General features: G+C 38.5%; 1 protein-coding gene across 1 annotated transcript in view; it reads left to right on the forward strand.

The window, feature by feature from the left end:
• The window catches only part of PXDNL (peroxidasin like), a 270,806-nt gene extending 249,628 nt beyond the window's left edge, over positions 1–21,178 (forward strand). Inside the window, exons 20-24 of the mRNA XM_077808684.1 lie at positions 4,045–4,171; positions 7,327–7,344; positions 8,191–8,290; positions 19,342–19,455; positions 21,002–21,178. Coding sequence (XP_077664810.1) covers positions 4,045–4,171; positions 7,327–7,344; positions 8,191–8,290; positions 19,342–19,455; positions 21,002–21,178 — 536 coding nt within the window. The remainder of the gene's footprint in view (positions 1–4,044; positions 4,172–7,326; positions 7,345–8,190; positions 8,291–19,341; positions 19,456–21,001) is intronic.
• Positions 21,179–26,078: the final 4,900 nt, after the last annotated feature.

The following is a 26,078-nucleotide window of genomic DNA, read 5'->3' on the forward strand; positions in this document are numbered from 1 at the left end:
GGGTGTGGCAGCCAGGATGGCGAAGCTCCCTCCAATAGCCTCTGTCTGTCTGTTCATATTTCCTACCCAAAGTCTCTTTCTTTAAGGACCCAAAAAGGGAGTGATGGGTGGAAAAGTCCTTCTCTCATTATTTTGGTTCATTAATTTCTGGTTCCATATCTTCTGTTTTTACCAAGCATGATTTCAGCAGTCCTTGAACCATCTCAACAGGTCCTTTTTGTTGGGACGAATTTGTTATTCTGTCTCCCTTTCATACTTTTCCCCATCATCATTTGTTATTCTAAGTTATAGTGACATTTTATGGACTTTCACATACTTTTTTACAGTTGAGCTCACAATTAAAATAAATTTGTAAGCCCAATTGTCACAACAGTGTTGTACAAATGTGTAATAAAAAAAACTCCCGCCACAAAGAATTTACAGTCTGGATTACAAGATGACACAACAGCTAGGCAAATCAGGTAAAGGGATATGGGAGGGAGGGAATAAAGTGGAGGATGAGATGAGAAGATGACCAGAATGCTATATCAAAATGAGCATTAATCATGACTTGCCTCTTGCTCAGCCAGCATTGGCTGGTGCTGTCTTGGAGTCATCCTGGCAGAGGTGAGTTTTAAAGACCGGTTTGAAATTGGATAATGTGGCAGATAGACCAATTTTGTTGGCGTTTCTCCCCCCTGCTTATGGGTGATATGCGACTAAGGCCAGAGATGTCTTAGGACAAAGTTGATTGGTGTGTAATAAGGCCTGGAGGCAGAGGTGAAACTAAGCCGGTCCGGTCTGGTATGGTGTACCGGTAAGAAAGTGGCTGCCGGTACATGGCTGACCAAACCAGCAGGGCTGATGATGATGGTGGGGGGAGGGAGCAAAAGGGGCAGATTTAAATGGGCCCCAGGCTCCCATCCCCTGCCACCGCTGCCCCAGGGCTCTGACAGTAATTGAAAGGGCCTGGGGCTCCCAGTCGCTGCTGCCACCACCGCGCCTGCAACCGGAGCCTCGGGCCCTTTAAATCGCTGCCAAAGCCCCAGGCAGCGCTGAAGGGCTGGCTGGGGGATTTTGGCCCCAGCTTCACTCCTTCTGCACGAGGGCCTGCCCCTTCCGCCCAAGGCCCACAGCCGTGCCCCCCCCCCCAACCCCCGCCACCTGCCTCAGGACGGCCTTGCATACCAGTAAGTCATTTAAGTTACATTGACCCCTGGCTGGAGGGTAGATTCTCCACTGTGCCTGAGCAGTGAGAGGGGAACTAACACCCGATCAAGGCTCCCTGATTCTCCATGGTCCCCAAAACGCACAGTGTGGTGCAGCAAAATCTACATAAATCTCATGAAAATAAGTGGAAATAAAAATAACAGAGGAACCTCAAAAGTTAATCTCTTTCTTGTAGGGGTGAGTAGTTTATTAGATGTCTAGGGTCGGGCTCGGTGAACACAACTCACTTTGTGTTGCAAGTATTGTGTATGCAAGGATGATACCAGTTTCACTAGATCAGATGATAGCAGGGGAAGGACTTCTGTTGTAGCTGTCATTCATTCAAGGGTAGGCAGCGGGAAAGGGTTAGCAGCACAAGGAAATATGCTGTAGTAAATCCCCTGCTACAGTGCCTATGGTCTGGGGAAAGACTTCAGAATATAGGATCTTCAGAGTTGACATTTCAATGTGGTGATGACTGTTGCAATTCATAGATTCGTACACTGATATTATAAGCCAAATTTTCAATGAGATTTCTAAAATTGCACCTGCACATCTTGTGGTCATAAATGTTTTTTTTCCCCCATTGGGGCATTGATCTGCATTTTAAAAAAAAGTGTGCAATAGCTATACTAGCAAAATAGCAGTCACAATTTTAGAGGTCCATTTGAAAATTGTAGCCTTTGTCTGCCAGCTCCTCAATGTTAAGGGTTGGTTTAAGTCAGCCAATCCAAACAGAGCTGATCCAGATAATCTTGGACTTCTTACAGATCATTTGCTCATTACAGCCTGTATTTTGCATGCGAGAAAAAGATCCTAATTACCCACCAATCAGTAGCTTCAAACACACACGCACATATGCCATTTCTACTATACACACAGTATTTCATTATTAGCCAGGAAAAATCATAACAATCAATGAGATAATTAAATGTACAAACTGAGCAATCTGAATAATCAAATTGTTTTTAGCTTCCGTAATGTTGCCACCTGAAAAATGTAGGCGATTAGCACCTTTCTATTGAACTAATTTGGAACTGGAATTAATTTGCAAACTGGACACCATCAAATTAGACCTGAATAAAGACTGGGAGTGAATGGGTCATTACAAAAACTAATTTCCCCCTACTGTTACTCACACCTTCTTGTCAACTCTTTGAAATGGCCACCCTCATTACCACTACAAAAGTGAATTTTCCTCCCTTGGTATTCTACTGTTAATTGAATTGTCTCATTAGCACTGTACCCCGCACTTGGTAAGGCAACTCCCATCTTTTCATGTACTGTGTATATATACCTGCTACTGTGTTTTCCACCCCATGCATCTGATGAAGTGGGTTTTGGCCCACGAAAGCTTATGCCCAAATAAATTTGTTAGTCTCTAAGACACAACAAGGACTCCTCGTTGTTTTTACTGATTCAGACTGACATGGCACCCACTCTGAAACCTGTTTCTATGGAATGTTCTTTTCTGTGGTGTGGTTTTAAGGCTGGTCTACACTGAAAACTGACATCAGCATACACCCTCTCTCGGGGGTGTGAAACATCCACATGCCTTAGAGATGTACTATGCCAACTGGTGTAAACAGCGCTATGTCGATGGACGAATTCAGGATACAAGAATTCTTCCGTCGACCTACCTACCACCCCTTGGGGAGGTAGATTAACTACAGCCATGGGAGAATTCCTCCCATCACTGTAGTGAGTGTCTACGTTGAAGTGCTCGCTACAGCAGCACAGCTGCAGCTGTGCCTCGGTAGTGGTTTAAGTGTAGACATAATGTTGTAGCATACATGCACGAGTAGAAGACCACTGTATATACTGCACATTAATTAAATCAAGGCTGGGTGTTTTTCCAAAAATATGCGGTAGGAATTATTTTGGGGATGTTCTATGGCCCATGCTATACAGGAGGCCAGACTAGATGATCACAGTGGTCCCTTCTGGTCTTGCAGTCTCTGATCTGTGTCAGCTATCTTATTAATAAATATGGATTGTAAGATTTTGATTTTAAAATACTAGCGTCGATATTAGAGACAATAATGTTTAAATTAGGGCACCAAAGCCAAACTTTCTTTATAAAAGGTAGAAGCTCTTAAATAACATAAGAAAAATCCAGTATGTTGTACTGCATTCTAAGAGTGCTAAAAAGGAGGGCTACATTCTAACTGTAGATGCAGAAAAGGCTTTCATCTTGCTAAACACACCAAGAAAGCATTCAGCTTCCCCCCAAAAAAATTACTATGAACAGTTTGCGTGTGTGGGTGTGTATAACATGCACCATGTTAACATTGTGATTAAATAATTTTGAAAAAGTGAGAGAAATGTGAATAATACAATAATATGCTATATGTTGCTTAACATTGTTAATTCTGTATTAAGAGACATATCTTTACAAGTCAAGACAATGTAATTGTAATGTCTTACTTTAAAAAAATCAATTAATAGAAGTCCCCCCCCACAAAATGCTGTATGTTGCATATAGCAATATCATATCTTGATATGAGTAGTCTTTAAGAATGAATTTTGGAATAGTTTCGCCCATCTGTTTTTTCCACTGCTGAAGATTAAAAGTACAATAAAAGTAGAAAAGCAGGTACATAAAATACAAATATGTTTGGCCCTTATTCAGCAAAGTGCTTAAGCTTATGTTTAATTTTAGGCACAGGTTTTAAACCCATTGATGTCAATGGAATTTAAGCACATGTTTTTAAGTTAAGCATGTGCTTAAGTGTTTTTCTGGATTGAAGATTATATAAATCACATAAAACCAACCTGATACTACAACTTTTGTGCATTTTTTCTGTGAAAATCTTATTTCAGAAATAATACTAGTATGAATTATTGTGTTCACAGACTGTAGGACAAAGGGACAGTTTGGGGATCTGTCACACCACTTTAGGAGCAAACAATCTGCTGAATACAGTTATCCCAAAGAGAAGCACAAAAGGGGTGAGGAGATCAGTACAAGAAGCAGGTATGTGTATATGAACTAGCCACCTTTGGGATGAGCATGAAAAGTGTGTATATGAAAGATTTTAGTTATAATTAGTCTTCAAAACCTCTTTGCTTATTAATCTTTTATATGTAGAAAATGTGTGTGAAAAAAAGAAATCTTTTGAATGTTTTAGTTTTCATTATATCTGAATAAATTGTCTGTCATTTTCAACTTGAGATGAATGACAATGGACCTTAGATCCTGCTATTCCAATCTAAGCTTTTGATTATTGCTATCATTACTAAGCCATTTTTACATTTAAAAATAGTCTAATTACTTTAGGTGACTCACAAAATTGATTTGAACATAGCAAAGGTTAGTTGATTTTAACTTGATTAAGTGTTAAAATTCCCTTTCATTCAGTTCACGGCAAACAGTAAAATGTGGTGTTTATAAGTATTGTTAGAAGCTAAGAAGTGACCTGGCTATTAAATGTTACACCATCTTTAAAGTGCTTTGAAAGCTACTGATGAAGAGCATTGTATAGGAGCTACCTATGTTGTTGTTGTTTATTATTATTAGTGTCCATTAAGAGAGAACTTTTTTGTGCTAGATAAAACTAGAAAGAAACATGCTTAAACCAGATGAATTACACTGAAGAGTTCAAAATAGTCATTCCTGCTAATGAAAACCAATATTAAAAGAAAATATTTAGAAATTTGCTAAATCAAAGTCAAATCATATGGGAATCAGATAGTGAAATCTGTTACCAAAAATGTTACTTTGAAAGATTGTAGGGGTTTGCTGATTCGAAGGATGATGTTGAGCTTTTACCAATGAAAATGGCTATGAGTTTTCATTCATAGGCATGGGTGTTTTACTAGCTATTTTGTACTACACTGTCATTTAAGGGCTACTGAACATTGTCACTATGAAATTTCAAACCTCAAGCGACTCATTCTGATTACTATAATACCCAATGGGAGATGCCAAGGAAAGGGGTGTTTTTTATATATCATGATTTTTTGTGGTTTGGGAAAATATATTTTCCTTGTTTTTGTCTGTAGCTGATATAACACACTACCTTTTGTGGGTTAATTCCGTATTGGTTTAGAGGAATTATGATTACTTACACTGAGATTGCCTTGTAGTGTTTGAAATGCTATTTTTTTCTTCTTTAGTCCATACTTTTGTTTTTCAACCGGTGGAGTTTAATGATCAGGACAATAATTTATGCCTGACTGAATATAGAGATTGAGGCTGATGGTGAAAGAAATAATGTTTGGGTTTGCATTTATGTAGGTAATGTTCATTTGTTGAGTTTAGTGTTTTGTAATTATTTGATTTAAAATAAAGAAATAATACTGATTTTAAAATAGAAACTTTGGGAATAAGTTCAACATAAGCATAATGTAAATATTCAGAACACTGGGACTATCACTTTGGAAAAAGTGTCAGTGGCTCTTTTATGACCATAAATTATCAGAATCTCGGTTTTACATCTCTTCTAGAAGACAGCACCTCCAGTAGTTGAGTGTGCTTTCATCCTTTACTGCTTCCACTCACAATTCTCTCTGTAAAGCTCTTCATCCTGAATTTCCTTCCTTGGATCATCTTAATTCCCTCTTGTTGTTTGTATTTCACACTAATTCAAATAATGTGACTGTCACCAGGTTCCAGTCCAAGGCCTGGCACCCTGCCTCAGTTTTCCTCCGAGATGTCAAAAATAACTTATTTACACCCAGAGTCCAGAAAATAATAATCCTTCTCTCTTGGGTTCTAATTTATTAAACACTGCCTGGCTCCACCAAAAAACGCTTTTGTCCCTTACGCCTTGATTTCAGGGGTTTCATGGCCCTCCTGCTTGAGGCTGTGAGCTTCAAATCCTGGCTTCCCCAGGCAGCAAACTCTCCCTTAAATCCAGGATTTCACAGCCCTTCTTCTAGGGACTGTACTTTGGATTTTTTTGTCTCTCTCTCCCTCTCTATTCTCAGTAGCGTCTTCTAGGAGCTAGTTACTAGCAGCTTCCCCTTTATAAGGCCCAGGTGCCTTCTCTGAATCCCAGTTGAGTAGCAGGTAATCAGCCACAGGTGCACTGGGCACTGCTCCATCTTAAAGGGGTCAGTCACCCTGTGACAGTGATATATAACATCTATCATTGCTGTCCTCAGAAGTCCCTGAGATCCCCTATCAATTCCTTCCTTTTTCAGAAAATACAGGCCACCAGCCAAATTGTATTCTCATTGCGGTTGCACAGCTATAACTGGTAGCAGAATTTAATCCATAGGCTTGCTAAACTGTTGTTTAAAAATAATTCAGTGAAACACCCAATATTTTCAATTCATTCTAGTTTGCCTTCTTTTATATGTTCTCCATTTCTAGACTTTTCTTTCATGAACAGCCTACAAGTTTTCTGAATATAGGCTCACCAGTCTGTCATACATTGGTAATTTCCTCCAATATAGCCAAATTCATTAATTGTTTTTGTTTATACATCCTGGTATATTAGTTTATTCTTTCTCTCCTAAGCATGGACTTTTACCCACCTATTCTTACTACACAAATATTTTGCAATGTCTGTGATTCTTGAGGGTGGTTAGTTTCATGTTTCTTTCAATAGCCTCATTACAATATCAACAGTTTTTCTACATTGAATTGCTTAGGCAACTGTCAGTAACGCTCCATTCTCCTAAACTTGCCAAGTAATTTTGAATGCTATTGGCGTTTTGTTAGAGTTCGCTGTCCCCACTTTCCTGTTTGTCATTTTCAGTAAGTTTCACAGGTTTTTTTTTTTCAGTATGATGAATTTCAGGTCACTCCCATATGTTATAAAGTTAACAGAACCAGTCTTACTACTGAATCCTGCTATTTATCTCCTTTCATATAGTGTTTTCCTGTCACACAGATCCTCTGTTTTAGATACCCGTTATCGATTCACATAGCTCACGCTTGGTATAAAAATATTCCATACCTTTCTAAGACAGCTGTTGACTTTTGTCAAGTGCTTTGCGAGAATAGTTGCCTTATGTGTAACTGGAACTATAATATAGTCGTCTGTGAATATACAGGGCTAGACCCTCAGCTGGTATAAATCATGCTGCCTCCACTTAAGTCAGCTGTTTCAAAGGAGCTACATTGATTTATATCAACTGAGGATCCTGCCTGTTTGTAATGCTTTTAAGGACCTATATTTATACCAGATTATATGTTGGGATATAGTATTGGATGACTCAAAATGAATCAGAAGATGGACAGTTTTTGCTCATACAGATAAAACAAAGGAAGGATGGCACTTCATTTTACTGTATGAAAAAAACACGCTTTGAGCAACTTAACTTATATTGACTTAAAGTGAGGTCTACACCACGCTATGTTGGTGGGAGACGCTCTCCCTTTGACAAAATTTCCACCTCTCATTGAGGTGGAGTAATTAAGTCAACGGGATAGCGCTGTCCCATCAATGTAATGTGTCTTCACCAGGTGTGCTAAATTGTGCCACTACATCAATGGAAGCGGTGGCGATTTAGCACGGTAGTGAAGAGAAGCCCTAACTTAAACCGTTTTTGTTGTTGTTCTCATTGTGTTCAGTAGGATTGGCTTACTTTAAACTTGTCTTGCTTGAGAGGTGTGATTTTTTTTTGACAGCTGTGCTTATTACTTTCTTAACGTAGTTCTTGTCATGAATACATAATACAGATAGCACCTTTCCCACCTATGCATTGCATAATGTCTGACATTTCATTTGTCAAGGGGTTGTTGGTGTGGAGGGGAGCTGTTCAGAAAAAAAAAATACTTCTGAGGTCTGACTAATGTAGCAATGCATCTGTAATGTAACATGACATTCATTTTATATTTCAAAAAAGTTTTCAACTCATGAAATAAAATATCAAAAGCACAATGTCATTTCAGATTATTTTTTCCAAAGTTCTGTTAATTTTCAGCATAGTCCTATAATTCCAATGTGAAATCATTTCTTCGGATTGTTGTTTTCCATTTTCTGGTGGCAAATTTAACTTGTATTTCAGACACCCGGGGGATTTGCACAAGCATAGAAATGCAGCCAGTGCAATGCATCTAACTGACATAGTATCCAGTGGATTTGCTCAAGATTTCAGCCATTTTGCTGCTGAAGTTGATGAGACCATTGAAGCTCTAAAACAGCAGGTTTGTCTTGTCATTATCTCTTCAACATTAAACTTGGCAGGGTACCTAAAGTGAATGTGCCTTTAGCTAGTTTAATTAGACTTTGCTGGATCTTTCATTGTATGAGAAATCATAATTATGACAAAGTACAAAATGTTTTGTTAAAAGAAATTGGGAGCTCCAAATTGGATAACTATGTTCAAGTTTTTATGAGATACTGTTTTGGGCAGATTTCAGAGTAGCAGCCGTGTTAGTCTGTATTCGCAAAAAGAAAAGGAGTACTTGTGGCACCTTAGAGACTAACCAATTTATTTGAGAATAAGCTTCCGTGAGCTACAGCTCACTTCATAGGATGCATTCAGTGGAAAATACAGTGGGGAGATTTATATACACAGAGAACATGAAACAATGGGTGTTACCATACACACTGTAATCAGACTGATCACTTAAGATGAGCTAATACCAGCAGCAGAGCGGGGGAGGCAGGGAAGGGGAAGAAAACCTTTTGTGGTGATTATCAAGGTGGGCCATTTCCAGCAGTTGACAAGAACATCTGAGGAACGGCGGGGGGGGGGGGGGAATAAACATGGGGAATCGTTTTACTTTGTGTAATGACCCATCCACTCCCAGTCTCTATTCAAGCCTAAGTTAATTGTATCCAGTTTGCAAATTAATTCCAATTCAGCAATCTCTCGTTGGAGTCTGTTTTTGAAGTCTTTTTGTTGTAATATTATGACTTTTAGGTCTGTAATTGAGTGACCAGAGAGATTGAAGTGTTCTCCGACTGGTTTTTGAATGTTATAATTCTTGACATCTGATTTGTGTCCGTTTATTCTTTTACGTAGAGACTGTCCAGTTTGACCAATGTACATGGCAGAGGGGCATTGCTGGCACATGATGGCATATATCACATTGGCAGATGTGCAGGTGAACGAGCCTCTGATAGTGTGGCTGATGTGATTAGGCCCTATGATGGTGTCCCCTGAATAGATATGTGGACACAGTTGGCAACGGGCTTTGTTGCAAGGATAGATCCCTGGGTTAGTGGTACTGTTGTGAGGTATGTGGTTGCTGGTGAGTATTTGCTTCAGGTTGGGGGGCTGTCTGTAAGCAAGGACTGGCCTGTCTCCCAAGATCTGTGAAAGTGTTGGGTCGTCCTTCAGGATAGGTTGTAGGTCCTTGATGATGCATTGGAGAGGTTTTAGTTGGGGGCTGAAGGTGATGGCTAATGGCTTTCTGTTTTATTTTCTTTGTTGGGCCTGTCCTGTAGTAGGTGACTTCTGGGTATTCTTCTGGCTCTGTCAATCTGTTTCTTCATTTCAGCAGGTGGGTATTGTAGTTGTAAGAATGCTTGGTAGAGATCTTGTAAGTATTTGTCTCTGTCTGAGGGGTTGGAGCAAATACGGTTGTATCGTAGAGCTTGGCTGTAGACAATTGATCAGGTGGTGTGATCTGGGTGAAAGCTGGAGTCGTGTAGGTAGGAATAGCGGTCAGTAGGTTTCCAATATAGGGTGGTGTTTATGTGATCATTGCGTATTCGCACCGTAGTGTCCTGGAAGCGGATCTCTTGTGTGGACTGTTCCAGGCTGAGGTTGATGGTGGGATGGAAATTGTTGAAATCATGGTGGAATTCCTCAAGGGCTTCTTTTCCATGGGTCCAGATGATGAAGATGTCATCAATATAGCGCAAGTAGAGTTGGGACATTAGGGGACGAGAGCTGAGGAAGCGTTCTAAGTCAGCCATAAAAATGTTGGCATACTGTGGGGCCATGCGGGTACCCATAGCAGTGCCGCTAGTTTGAAGGTATACATTGTCCCCAGATGTGAAATAGTTATGGGTGAGGACAAAGTCACAAAGTTCAGTCACCAGGTTTGCCGTGACCTTATCGGGGATACTGTTGCTGATGGCTTGTAGTCCATCTTTGGGTGGAATGTTGGTGTAGAGGGCTTCTACATCCATAGTAATCATGAATACATGCACCTGAAATTGTGTAATAATATACAATCTGCATTTCAAGGCAGCTTCATTTGAAAAGCTTTCATTTTTGGCCCATTGAAGATGGCTTTACATTTATACTGTTCTGACTGTAGGTGATAAATATTTGTGTTTTCTAATCCTCAGAAGCATTATCTATTTGAATTTTAAGGGCTTTCTAAATTATATTTGTCTTCTATTTTAATTCATTTTCATGATGATGTAGCTCACTTGGAGCATTAGGGGACTTGATAGGTACTATTTTAAAAAAAAACTTTTACAATTATTACTGCTATTATTTTTGACTTACAGTCTAATAATATTGGGAAATTCTTTTTTGCCCAACTAGTATGTGTCAGTGGTACATTTTCATATGAGTGGTGGAAGAAAGTGAAATTTCCTAAGTTTCTACCAGCCATGAAAGCAGTGACTGGCAGTATGACCTGCAAGACAGAAAACCAGGGGTGAAATCCTAGCTGCAGTCAAATCAATGGCATAACGCTCATTGAGTTCACCCATTGGGGCCAAGGTTCCACACCAAATGTGGATTGGGGAAGCACATGGCTAGTGGATATACCAGCCAACCTTTGTCCTGTGTTGGGGTCACAGGAGATCCTCCAGTCATAGGAGAGGTATGTTCTGTATCACACAAAGAACCACTGCATAAAGAAAATGAACTTGAATTCTCTGCAGGTGAGAGTAATTGAACCTAAATGAAGAACACATACTTACATCAGTGATTTCTAGTGTGCAATTTCAGCTGTGCAACTTCTCAGCCTACTAGTGGTGAAACACATATGTAATGACATGTTGTATGTTCTGTACCTGCATATTAGTAAAGAGAAATATGTTTAGGATAAGTGAATGCACACTTTCAATTTATCTGCTTATAAGTAACTGACAGTTCACAGGCCCGTATTAACATAATACAGTTTATTATGGAAGGTATATAGTAGGGATATTGATTATACACCCAAGAGTGTGCCATATGTAATCTCATCTTCATTTATTTCTTGTTAATTGAAATACCAAACTCATTCAAAATTGACCTACAGAGAACTGATAACCAGAATCCACCTTTTGCTGAAAGGGAGGGGGAGGAGAATTACAATGGAACTATGTGTTGTGAGAATGTTTGTAGGAAATATGACACAGCACACCAAGAAATTTCCATTCTTCCATAGATGCCAGCTTTCTCCTACCAAGTTATGTAATGAAATACACCCCAATTTTGTCAAATGAAACACATTTGCTGTTTCCCTGCATAGTTTTCAGTCAGCCTCCAAATCTGGCTGTCATTGCACACATAATTTGTGAAATCTTCTTTACAGTTACTTTCAAAAAGAGGCAAAAAGGATATAGAATGGGCTTAACCTGCAAGAAGGGAGATTTAAGTTTGATATTAGGAAAAACTTTCTAACTGTAAGGGTAGTTAAGCTCTGGAATAGGATTCCAAGGAGTTCCCATCACCGGAAGCGTTTAAAAACAAGTTGGACAAATACCAATCAGTTAGGTTTACTTTGTCCTGCCACAGTGCAGGGGGCTGGACTTGATGACTTCTCAAGGTCCCTTCCAGCCCTACATTTCTATGATTTTATGATAGCACAGTATCAGTGTTTGGTAGTCGGTCTACAGGTGAACAAGCAATATTTCACTCCAAAAATCTATATTTTAACCATTGAGGGTCTGATCCAATGTCCACTGAAGTCAGTGGAAGTCTTTTAATTGATTTCAATGGGCTTTCGATTAGGACATTTTTTGATGGGTACATAGGGTATATTTCTATCAGCTTTTTCTTTTCTCCATCAACTTCATGGTGGAGAATCATGTCTGCTTTTCAAATAATGGCAGCATGTTTTACTATTCCTTCTCTTTTTACAAAAGTCACTGTCAATATCTAATATAATCTCTCTGCATCTATATATACATGACACTTAAGCTCTATATTTAGTTTAAAAAACAACAGTGAAGCTACCAGTGGTTATCCAGTACCTATGTTTAGAATGATGTGATAGAATATGATTCTGATAAAAAGACTGTGACAAGGTTGGGCCAGATGGCTACAGAAGAGTAATAGAAGGCAGATGTATTAGCCCCAGGTTAAGTAGGTCCCTTTTCCCTGGGTAAGGTAACAGGGAAGGTTCCAGAACAATCAGGAACCTTCTGGAGACAATTAAGACAGACAGGCTGATTAGAACACCTGCAGCCAATCAAGAAGCTGCTAGAATCAATTAAGGCAGGCTAATCAGGGCACCTGGGTTTAAAAAAAGGAGCTCACTTCAGTTTGTGGTGCACGTGTAAGGAGCTGGGAGCAAGAGGCGCGAGGAGCTGAGAGTGAGAACGTGGACTGTTGGAGGACTGAGGTGTACAAGCATTATCACACACCAAGAGGAAGGTCCTGTGGTGAGGATAAAGAAGGTGTTGGGAGCAGGCCATGGGGAAGTAGCCCAAGGAGTTGTAGCTGTCGCACAGCTGTTCCAGGAAGCACTCTAGACAGCTGCATTCCACAGGGCCCTGGACTGGAACCTGGAGTAGAGGGCGGGCCTGGGTTCCCCCCAAACCTCCCAACTCCTGGTCAGATACAGGAGGAGTTGACCTGGACTGTGGGTTCACAAAAATGGCCAAATTGAGGGCTACCGCGAAGCTCCAAGGCGAGCAAATCTGCCAATAAGCGCAAGACCCACCAAAGTAGAGGAGGAACTTTGTCACAACATATAAAGAAACATTCAGAAATTTTGAAAAGGAGCAGTTTTGAAGACTTGTGATTCTTTATACTGCTTACTCCAACATGATCAGAACTAATCCTAGCATAGTGATAAATATCCGAACACAAGGGCTTTCTTTTTTATCTTGTTCTTATGATACAAGGAGGAATTGAAATCAGCTTCACTTTGGAGAAGATTCTGCCTCTCCAATGTAACCTCACACAGTAACAGAGATGCTACAGAAGGACACTAACAAAGTTTCTAAGGCACAACCATTCCATGGTGTAGGGCAACTTGCTCCCACAAACATATAGGGCTAACTTGTAGCATTTTTGCCATTGTGCTTCAAGGAAATATAGGCTCTTCCAGCTTATACATGAGGGTTGTGCAAAGTACTCCATCCATTTCATCCAGTGGGGAGCTCTATGGGCAAGGCAAAAAAACATGCCTCCTCCTACATTGTCCGATTCTGCTTCTTGAGTGGAGGAGTATGGAGGATCAGGAACAAGCACTTCCACGTTCCACAAAGCATAAGGAATGAAGAGAGTAATACAGACACAGGTGATTGCACACCCACAGAAGAGAAAAAGGCTTCTTGAATAACCTTCTCTCTTATGTACACGCCCAAGGGCCTCTCACAATCTGGCCTGTGGTACCCAATCATTCCACCAAAGCCAATAGCAAAAAACTCCCATTGAAATCAGTTATAGCAGAATGGGGCCCATCACTCCTACTGAAATCAGTGGCAAGGATTGTGTCTAAAGAGAGTCACCAAAAATCAATCATTTATAGCTTAATTGCAATCCCATTTCTTAAGATTAATTCTTTGGCTTTTTGCTATTCTTGAATTGTTCACAGATAGATTCCCTAGAAATTGTCTGTAATTATTTGACAAATAGTATTTATTAACATATTTGAGCATATGGATTTTTCACAAACTGTTTTGTAGTAAATCCTCTTGGGCTGTTGATGAATCACCATTAATTCACACAATTAACTCAAAAAATATGAATCACGATTAAAAAATTAATTGCGATTAATCACAGTTTTAATTGCACTGTTAAACAATAGAATACCAATTGAAATTTATTTAATATTTTGGATGTTTTTCTACATTTTCATATATATTGTATTCTGTGTTGTAACTGAAATCAGGGTGTACATTATTTTTATTACAAATATTTGCACTGTAAAAATGATAAACAAAAAAATAGTATTTTTCAATTCACCGCATACAAGTACTGTTGTGCAATCTTTGTCGTGAAAGTGCAACTTACAAATGTAAATCTTTTTGCTACATAACTGTGCTCAAAAACAAAATGATGTAAAACCTTCAGAGCGTACAAATCCACTCAGTCCTACTTCTTGTTCAGCCAATCGCTAAGATGAACAAGTTTGTTTGGATGATACTGCCTGTCTATTTGTATATTATTATGAGCTATAATTTAAAGTAGCAGATTCCTGAAGTATATGGAGACCCAAAACAGATTAGAATGGGAAAAAGGAATAATTAATTCTCGTACAGGTTCATACAGGTAACTAATTGGCCTCCATCTTGGAAAAACAGCCTCACGTCCTTCCCCCCCACCACCACCACTCTACACACTGGAGCATGCTCAGTACAGTCTTAGGGCTTCCAACAGCAAATAACTCTAAACACATTGGCTACTAGTTGGCAATAAGCATAACAAAAATACCTAAAGCATTACTCTCCACCCCTTTAAAAATATTACTAATAATAAACTCAAAACATTAACATTGTAGCTACAAAACAAAACATCCTAACTAAGAGGTTGGGGTAGCCTACCCTAATCGTTCGGCAATTACAAGGGCTTATTCTGCTCTGTGGAATAATTGCCTTACTGCTACAAGTCCACACTGTCTCTAGATTTAGGAGATCTTCTGGAATGGTACAGTGGAAATAACTTTGGCCCTTGATCAATAGCAGGTGCAGAAGGGCTTTCTGATAATGCATCTGTGTCTGGAGGCTTAACTTCCAAGTCCACTGTAGTGGTTGGTACAGGATCCTCACCAATCTCACTATATCTGGTTGTAGCAGTTGAGTAGTCTGAGTCCTTAACACCTGATACCTCAACATCCAAATGAGAATTCTCCACAGATAACCTGTGCTACAATACAATTTGATAACCAGTGAGGGACACTGTGAAAATTAAGAGCACATACTGCGTTACCTACACCTAATATTCTTCGTGATGCTTATACATCATAATATAACTTGTGTGCTGCCTGCTTTTCCGATGCAGCCGATGAAGTGAGCTGTAGCTCACGAAAGCTTATGCTCAAATAAATTGGTCAGTCTCTAAGGTACCACAAGTCCTCCTTTTCTTTTTGCGAATACAGAGTAACATGGCTGCTACTCTGAAACCTATAACCTTATAGTTCCCTTCAAAGCTCTGTCATATGCATGTCAGTATTTAATGGTTACCATGCTTAAAATGTGATGGAGAAAATCATCTCTCAGGAGCTGTGATTTATTTGGCTTCTGTCTCAAACTAATGACACCCTGTTTAATTGATGTAAAGACTGTATTGTATATATGCTGGATCATACCTGCTTTCTTTGTGGTAAAACCCACCTTTATTGCTTCGCCCATCCCAGCCTCAGACCCGGCCGAGAGCCCTCAGCTGAATTGAAGATCTACACATTGTGTGGGTTGATGGGGACAGGTGCTTAGATAGATCCACCATTTGGGGAATGCACTTAATAGTCTGAGGCTCTATTAGCTCAAGTGGAGCGTTACTTCACTGCAGAACTTTCCTTTCCAGAGGTTCTAGGGCAGTAGGTGTGGGAAGCCCTGGTCACATGGTACTGTTGTAACAGCATTGTTGTAGTTCTGTCTTCACCCCACTCTGGCATAGGCACATGACCTATGAACAGATGGCTCTGACACCCAGCAGTTATTTATCTTTTTATTTTAAAAATATCATAAAATTTAACAATAAGACAAAACAGAGTATCAGTAGATAATTCTTCCCCCCCCCCATGTTCTTCCATTGTCCTACAGAGTACTCTGACAGATTTTCCACCCTTTTGCACATACAGTATGCAGCTGGCAGACATTGATTTAACAGCTCAATATTTTGATGATTGCAGTGATGCAGAAATATGTTTGAAATTTATCAAAACATCACTAAATCCATTTAGTACCTGTTAAAGCATGAAAATAATTTTATTTTATATAAGGATAGAACTGTTGCCATAGATTTCTCATAAACTATGCATTACAGTTTTGGATCTAAGTGGTTGACTGCAGAGTTCTTATTTTTACTATAATTAAAACCACTAGTGTGGGAGATTCAGCTCAATAGCTGGAGGTATATTTCCATGTTGTTGGCTTTTTTGCTTTTTCTTTAAGGAATAAAGAAAAGTACTTGTGGCACCTTAGAGACTAACTAATTTATTTGAGCATAAGCTTTCGTGAGCTCCAGCTCACTTCATCGGATGCATTCAGTGGAAAATACAGTGGGGAGATTTGTTAGTCTCTAAGGTGCCACAAGTACTTTTTTTTTGCGAATACAGACTAACACGGCTGCTACTCTGAAACCTGTCTTTAAGGAATGTTATTCCCACAAATGACAATTCTAATTCATTGCAGGATCTCCCTGATAGATCAAACTTCTTTTGCTCAAATTCAAGAAACCTAGTTATTACTGAAGTAATTATGGGATGCAGATTATTTCTTAATCTTGCACTCTGATAACAACCCCTCTTTTTTGAATGCCATGGTAGAAGAGTGATATGCAGTAGTTTCACAGCATCTGCACAAACAATTGGGTCAGATTTGTGAAACCTTGCTACATCTAAATAAAACCACTTTTCTCATGTAAATAAAAAGAAGTTGTCATATGTTTGACTGAAATTAGTATTGAGGTGAAGTAAGGCAAACTCTGACTAGAAATAAGGCATACATTATTAACAGTGAGGGTAATTATTTTTTTTTTTTGTAAAGAGATTCTCTAGTTCAAACAGGAATTAATTCACGGTACTCTGGAGGTCAGACTAGATGATCACAATGGTCCCTTTTGGATTTAGAATATATGAATCTATTCATTTCTATATTGTTATCACCCAAAGGCCCTAATCATGATTGGGGTCCCACTGTGCTGGAGGTGTATGAACACAGAAGTTTGACCCTACCCTGGAGCACTAACAAGCTAAAAAATAGTCTTCCAGTATCATATGAAACACATGCAGTACATGTGTGTTACTGCTGTGTTAACGGTTTTTATTATTCACATTGCTCCAGTCAATTTCCATAGTGTTGGGATGGTGCCAAGAGAGGAATTTTGCAAGAAGTTACAGCAGGACAGGAAGATACGTTCAATTGTAAAAAGTCAGAGGTCCTCAATTAAAATCATTTTTAAAAAAAGTTTGACACTGTATAACCTGTGAATTAATTTATGCATTTTCATTCTCTTTTAAACTTCAACTTTCCATTTAGGAAAACACTTAAGTGTGACTTGGGGTTTCAAAGATAAATTATTCTCCAAAGCACAGTCTGCTGTCAAGTTAGTACTTCTGTCAAAAAAATGAGCAGGTATCAAGGCAAACATATTGACACTCCCTTTTTAAGTATGAACAGCTAATAGGTGCAAAAGGTCTGACAGCACTTGGTTGCTGCTATTTTTATTATTAATTTAGAAACACTAGATCTTCAAAGTAGAAGTTATTTATGTAAAACAATGTACTTGAAGCCAGGCTCGGGTACAGTACATTTTCATATTATGTAAAATAATGCATGGAGCATATGCTCGAAGCTTAGTATGGTTTCTTATTTAATCAAAAGTGAAGAATAATTCTCCACAGGTAAGAATTATATTTCCTCCTATGTCCATGTTACCGGTGTTTGACTGAACTGGAATTGCGTAAGCTCAAAGTTCTTGCCTTCTCCCCACATTAGGATTCCAATCACTAAGAGACCCCTCTGCCATGTCCAGGAAGTGATGAGACAGTACCATGGAGACAGCTGGCTTCTCCATGCCTTTCTATACAGGCAGGGTCAGCTACACAAACAGAGGGTCCTTTCTGTAACCAGATTGCCTTGGGATATCCTACGCCTCATTTTGTACCTCATCCTCCCTCAGGCAATATCCCACTAAAGAACAGCTGAAATTTCTGAAATAAGTGCATGTCATTACTGCAATATGCATTGCTGGATCCCAGTACAAATGTAGCTCCATCTGGTTGGGGCCTTCTTCAGATAGTCTGTTTTAAAGGTTAGGAGACTTTCAGGCAGTTGATTCAGGGCAATATCCTGCAAAGGGGTAGCCAGAGAGCTGACATGAGTGTCATTCATTTATAAGAGAACTAGTTCCCTTGGACCACTTGGGCATGGCTAAGTTAGGAACTGTAACCATGACCTGACGCTGCAATGGGATTGGTTAGCATGAACCCACCGCAGAATCAGGGCTTTACGGTAAATGGAAAATATATAATTTTTCACCAATTAGTTTGAAAAATGTGTACAGAGAGCATTTAGCATGACTTCTCCTTTCTGTGTTAGATTGTAGCAGTGAGTCATTAATATTAATAGGAGGGAAACATTCAGAATGAGGAGAATAGACCTGTGCCTTGGCAATAAAACTGCACTTTCATTCATCATTTTGCCTCAGTTTTTAATGTTTATTTTTTCTGAAGACTTGTTTTTTCCCTTTTTTCCCTTCCAAATTACACAAAGTTATCTTAAGTTGGCTACTGTTACCTTACGTTACCCGGCTTTTCTTTAAACATTCTGTTGATCTGGCATTCCTGCCAGTGTGGCCTAATAACACTGGTTGGACATTAAGAATTGTGGAGAGAGATTCTGTGCAAGCTGCCTCCAGAACACATCAGCATCCTTGTTATTCCAATGGTAGGCCTTTTTTAAAGGAGCAGTGACTGTCATTCATGCTAAATTGTCATGGCTTTGTGGTGCAAACCAGTGACCCTCATGAACAAGGACGAGACCATGATACATTTCTTTTGTGACCTCAGGCAGGGCCCCATGCCCCCTAAGTTTCCAGAAAGTAGAAGTCTCATTGTGCTATCCAGCTTCTTTGCTGGAAGTTCATCACTTATTGATCACTGATCCAAATTACATCATGAAATAGGTACCTGGGGAGTGTCAGAGCTGTGAGGGCTGAACAAAAGGCATCCGCTACAATACAAGTAGGAAATAAAATATTTTAATCATCAAGTAGTTTTTGAATGGCAAATGTGTTCTATGCAAAAATAGAAATGCTGATTAAGCTGAGATGAAAGGTTTGTGGTAAGAAACTGAATAAATGTCTGAAAGTTTTTGAAGCTTTAATGTATGTTCTTATTGAGAATAATGACTCATTCAGCTTAGTTTCCATCTTTTCCAATCCCACCTTTCCTCACTCCTTTTGCAGATAAACAAGCTGGAGGCTCGCCTGAGGCAGGAAGGTTGCATGGATGATGATGGGATTCAGCGTAAGGAAAATGAACACTGGATGAAGGAAGACTGCATTAGCTGTAGCTGTAAGGTATGCATTGCTGAACGTTCCCTCTGCTATCAAGTTCTCTTTTTCCTTTGGTGTCATGCCAGCTGAAGCATCCTGCAATGATGAATTAAGGAAGAAAAGTGTGCCTCACAACTGTCCGTAGCTTAATGATAATAGGGAACATAAGTCTTCTGGAGAAATTCAGTGAACATTTGCCATAACTAGAGCTAAACAAAAGGAGAAAATATTTCAGATTGAGTCTAATGAGCACCTCGTCTTAAATGCAAAATGTGCATACCAAAGAAGAAATCTGATATTAGTGATACCATTTTGCAGTAACTTAGCTCTGATACTGAATAAGTGGAAATCACTTACAGAAGAAGTGAGGTAGCTTTAATTGGGTTCTCTCTTTTTGTGAGTGCTAAATTCACTTTTTCACAAATAGGCACACCATCAGGTAGGCTATTTCCTTGATGTATAGATTAGTTTATTTAACACAAACAGTTCCATGTCATTCTGAATCAAATTCAGTTCTCCTCATTCTTCCACCTGAAAAACAGGTGAGTTTTGGCTACACAAAATGGCTCCCAGCAATTTGGTAGGTCTTTGATGTATGGTCCAGCAACAGCCACCATCAATTTCCTGTCCATGGATGGCATCACTTCTGCCACCCTCGAAGAAATGCTTAATTCCCCACTCATCATCTTTCTTGACTTCAGACTCTTTAGACCATTGATGTGCACATAATGCTTCCATGGGCTCAAATCTACAATTGGCATAAGGCCTACATTCCATTTAAGAGTCACTTACTCCCTCAAGACAAGGCTGAAGATGTACACATGTATTTTTGCAGGTCCTCTACATAAGAAGACTTAAGTGGGATTCATAGTGTCTGTACAACATGGGCCATCTGCAGAGGGTTTAATTTCACTGCATACATATAAAAAACTTCAACTCCTAAATCCTTGTGTATTGATTTTTTTTGTATCTAATGATTCCAGCTGATAGGCCTTGATCCCGCGAAAGACTTACACGCAGAAGTGAATGGAACTATTTCATCTCAATTGGACTACTGCATAAATTGATAAGTCTTTGCGGGATTGGGGGGTATCATTTTTTCTGGACTTTATCTAACCCATGGGAGTTAGGTGCTTCACCTGCTTAGGTGTTTTTGAAAATCCCAGTAGGCAACTCTCCGCATCTTTAGGCACCAAGTACCTTTGAATGTCTGGCCCAAGATCTAATATTGACTTGAATATAACCTATATAGATAAATGCTTTCTTTGATATGAGTTAGAACTCCTCAATAATTTTTTGGGTGTGAGCATTCTAATTAACCTCAGAAACCTGTCAACTCGGTCTTACAACTAGGAAAATGATCACTTATTTGTGTGCATAAGTACACCATCTCATTTTATACATGTCTGCATGACAGAGACCGTCTGCATGACAGAGACCGTCTGCATTCTTTCAGCTCTTGTATTTAATATGACGCGCTGGAAAATTGTAAAAAAATATTGAGACTGTGCCATCCTGGTTTTTTCTTTTGGGGAAAAAAGGGTGCTAATACTTAAATATTACCTTTCAGAATGGCCAAATAACCTGTACTGTGGAGATGTGTACTTCAGTAGAGTGTTCGAGCCCCACAAAGCTGGAAGGAAAATGCTGTCCAGACTGCATAGACAATGAAAACCCTATAGAATCACCAGTAGAGCTTAAACCTGATTCCTCTGACAAAGAGCTACCTTTTGGAACTATCTACTAAGTGGATGTAGCTTCCCAATTCAAAGGTTCTGCCAAGAAGTTACAAGCACTGCTGACTACAATACCTGCACTAAAATGTTTGATATAAATACACTGATGAAACAATCAAGTCACTTTAGGCTTTTCACCATGGTGGATATATTCTATACTGTTATCTTTCAACATTGGTAGATCTAATGTAAAGGTGAGCAAGGGCATGAAAGACTCTACTGAAAGCCCTTTACAGGTTATTATATGTTGTACTGTGCCATTGGAAGTTGTTAAATATTAGATTCATAAGTTCAATTTTAAATGTGTTGTTTTCCTTCTCCCAAAAGGCAGGGAGGATAAAGATTTAAAAGCATGGGATTTCTCTGAATCTTAGAATTCAACCACTGACTGAAAGTTTTCTTTTAAAATTCATACACATTGTAGTAATGAGAAATGTTTTAAAAATTGCACTGTTCTAAAGAAAAGTTATAGAATAGAAAAGAAGTTTGTACCTGACCTGCTGGATTTTTGTTGTTGTTGGATGGTGTTATACTATGAGAAACAGTTTGGTTTCCTTTTACAAGACTATATTCTAATTCCATGCTAGCTTTACGGAGCTTGGGTTTTCGCAAAATCAGAATGAAAGAGTAGTGTAGCACGATTCTTTGCAATCTCATCATGTTGAGACTCTGATTAGAAATTTAAAGCACATCTCAGGGAGATGTCTCCAAAAGGGGATAAAGAATGTATAAGTGCAGTATAATTTGCCAGGAAGTTGTGTACTCCTTTTCTCATTCTGCATGGATCTCTCATTGGCATCAATAGGATTTATAGAAAGAGAGAGAGAATGGACTCATCTGTTCAACTTGCCCACATGTAGAACATTATGGCAAATCCCTTAGCCTTGTGATATTGTGATCATTCACATGAAAGAGATGAGTTGTTTTTTTCAAGCTACAAGTTTTAAAATAAGGGGACAGATTTTCAAAACGTAGGTCCAAAGTTGAACCTTCAAAAATGCATGCACACAAATGTTCATTTTCATGTGCAATTAGCTGACTTAGATGGAAAAGCAGAATTTGGACATGCATATTTACTTGTATGTGTACATTTTTTGCAGACACTACTTAGAACTAGGGCTGTCAAGCAATTACAAAAATTAATCACGATTAATCTCCCTGTTAAACAATAATAGAATACCATTTATTTAAATATTTTGGATGTTTTCTACATTTTCAAAAATATTGATTTCAATTACGACACAGAACACAAACTGTAAACTACAGCTCACTTTACATTTATTTTTATTACAAATATTTGTGCTATAAAAAACAAAAGAAAGTGTTTTTCAACTCACCTCATACAAGTACTTTATCATGAAAGTTGAACTTACAAATGTAGAATTATGTACAAAAAATAACTGCATTCAAAAATAAAACAATGTAAAACTTCAGAGCTTACAAGTCCTACTTCTTGTTCAGTCAGTCACTCAGACAAACAAGTTTGTTTACATTTGCAGCAGATAAGACTGCCTGCTTCTTATTTACAATGTCACCTGAAAGTGAGAGCAGGTGTTCGCATGGCACTGTTGTAGCCGACATCACAAGATATTTGCGTGCCAGATGTGCTAAAGATTCATACGTCTCTTCATGCTTCAACCACCATTCCAGAGGACATGTGTCCATACTGATGACGGGTTTTGCTCGATAACAATCCAAAGCAGTGTGGACCGACGCATGTTCATTTTCATCATCTGAGTCAGATGCCACCAGCAGAAGGTTGGTTTTCTTTTTTGGTGGTTCGGGTTCTGTAGTTTCCTCATTGGAGTGTTGCTCCTTTAAGACTTCTGAAAGCATGCTCCACAGCTCATCCCTCTCAGATTTTGGAAGGCACTTCAGATTCTTAAATCTTGGGTCGAGTGCTGTAGCTATCTTTAGAAATCTCACTTTGGAACCTTCTTTGCATTTTGTGAAATCTGCAGTGAAAGTGTTCTTAAAATGAACATGTGCTGGGTCATCATCTGAAATATGAAATATATGGCAGAATGTAGATAAAACAGAGCAGGGGACATACAGTTCTCCCCCCAGGAGTTCAGTCACAAATTTAATTAATGCATATTTCAAAATGTAGAAAAATATCCAAAAATATTTAATGCATTTCAATTGGTGTTCTATTGTTTAACAGTGCAATTAAAACTGTGATTAATTGTGATTAATTTTTTTTTAGTTAATCACGTGAGTTTACTGCAATTAATCGATAGCCTTACTTAGAACCTGATTCTGCTTTGGAACTTTGTCTTGAAAAGTTAAAAATTCTAATAGGGAGATCACTGTGCTGCACTTACCCTTTAAATTTATAAAATCTGTGCTTCCCTCCTATTTCATTCCATAGTTATCTTCTTTGTCATTGTCTGTTTACTGACAATAGGCCATTTCATAATGTCATGCATGGAGTTTCTCACATAACTGACATAATGATATTGAAACTACATTCTCAAATGCTGGGTCATTAGCATAGTTTCATAAACTATATTTATAGATGATTAGTTCTAAGGGACATCTGATTTTATAGGGCCAACAAAAGTCTAGAAACAAGGTATTTTAAAATCCGGACTCGTGCACATTTTCCATTGCAAAGAAGATACTGAAATCCGAATCGAAAGAAAAACATCTCTCCAGTGAAGGAAATTATCTTTCTGACAAACCATGCTCAGAACTTTCTGTTGAAAACAATGTGAAAATCTGTATAAAAACGGAGTAGGGCAGAGCCCAGTCATTCTTGTTTTGGGTTACATTTGACCTCGGACGCACAGATAAGTACAATATTTTATAAAATCAGTAAGTGCTGTAGATTTTACAAGATCACACGGACCTTAAAATCTGGATTAAACGTTGACAATTTACATCCTTATTCTAGACATCACTTATAAAGCCACATATACGTTAATTTTGTATTCTACTGAGATACACAGAGTATTTGACCAATATTCCCTAATCCACTCCAGTCTCTTAATTCTGTTACAACATTGTTATAGGGCTACTGCATCAAAGTTCACAGCTAAGTAAAACCCCTTCATAATAATGATATTTTAAAAACTATGTTTCACCAACCTTCAGAAATCTTAACTCCCAACTACTATAAAGTGGTTCTATAAGGAGAGTAGAGTATATTTCAGTCAGTGAGTTATGAAAAGTATGTTTATTAATATAATTATTTTGTAAGTTACATTTTTAATTGAGCTGAAAATAGTATCAGCTTCATTTATGAAAGATGCTTTCTATAGTCATAAGAATCCTTACCTGATAGAGAGTGAAATTTACTCCTGTGCACCACTTAAGCCTGAGTTTGAGTGGAATGTAAGTGGTACATATGCCCTGTGCTAGCTATCTGCACAGAGTGAATTTCACTTTAAAAAAAAAAAAAAAAGTACAAGATAGTTTTCCTCAAAATATATCAGTTCTCCATATTATGCCATGGAAGTCCAGAGGAACTAATGGTGGGGAATTTTCAGTAGTTGGTCTTGCATATACAATTAATAGAAATGGGGCTTACACGTGAACAAATACATAGTTATATACAAGGACCTGTCTTAATCAATATCTTCTGTGCACCTTTGTTGATATCCAGTGAGGAGCCTGGACAAGAGTTACTGTCTGACAATTTGGTTGATCAACCAAATATTGCATATCCAGACTGACATGAAAATGTCATCACACACAAATAGTCAACCTGTGCATCGTAAAAGAAGCACCGGGGAACAAATTGAAAGCTGCTTTGAAAATGTTTTAAATTACTGCGCAACATAATTCTTTAGATATTACAAGCAATAGTTACTAACATTAATGTAATGCAATTTATAATTTGGTATTGAAGTTGATACATTAACCTGTACAATAGCATTTGTATATTAGATTTCAACATTATATATTCAGATATAACCATGAATGGTGTGAAGTCTTAAAATAATATTCAGAAGACTCATAAAGTATGTATTTTGAAAGTCCTTGAAAAAAGCAATAGTAAAATTTCAGTCACAGTGAAATGTGTTTTGTCCTATAAATTGCTCCCACCATGCTAATAAGGTAAAACATATTTATTGTGTAGCTTGCACTCAGAATTTTAGCTTGAAGTTTGTAATTAATTTTCATTATTGAAAGCCATATACAAGTCTATATCACTGCTGAAATTTTAGGACAAACTTAACGTTTAAATACAAGCTCTGTAAGCAAAGTCTATAGTAAAATTTATGTATGACATATTTGTACCTCATGAATATATAAAACCAGGGATGTTTTTAAATACATATGGTGCTAAATGCTGTGCCTGAAATATGACTTCATAGAGTATATTTTCCAAAATAATCTGTTTACTTGTGTTTTAAGCATTCAGGCTGGATTTAGAAGTATGTTAAAACATGGCATCTACATTATGTCATTCCTGCAATAAAAGCTTATTACTGAGATTGGAGATGGAGGAAATGCAAAAGGTGAATTCAGGTTCAGGTATGGGTCCTACTGTTTGGGTTCTTCTATGAACTATTGTAATCTAAGACCTGATCCAGACCTCTGTGACAGCAGTAGGAGCCTGATTCAGCTGTCACTTCCACAGGGAAAAAGCAGCTCCACTGAAGCCAATGGAGTTACCCTGGTGTACGTGAGAAGAAATTGCAGACGCTGATTTCAAGGGGAATTGGATCGTGGCAATAGTGAATCTGCAAAAAGAAAAGCCTTACTGTGGTTTTGCCGCTGCAGGGCACTGATAGCAGATGTGAATGGCAGGACAGGGAGCATCCAGTCATATCTGAACCTCAAAATTAATTTGGTTCTTGATCCTACAAATGCAGGGAGCTGGAGTTATTGTATTCAGACCAATTCACCCATCTCTCAACTGAGATGCTGAATTGAGATAATGTTGCCTGTGAATGGGTAAGG

This window comes from Eretmochelys imbricata, chromosome 2 (genome assembly GCF_965152235.1).
Source record: "Eretmochelys imbricata isolate rEreImb1 chromosome 2, rEreImb1.hap1, whole genome shotgun sequence".
NCBI lineage: Eukaryota > Metazoa > Chordata > Testudines > Cheloniidae > Eretmochelys > Eretmochelys imbricata.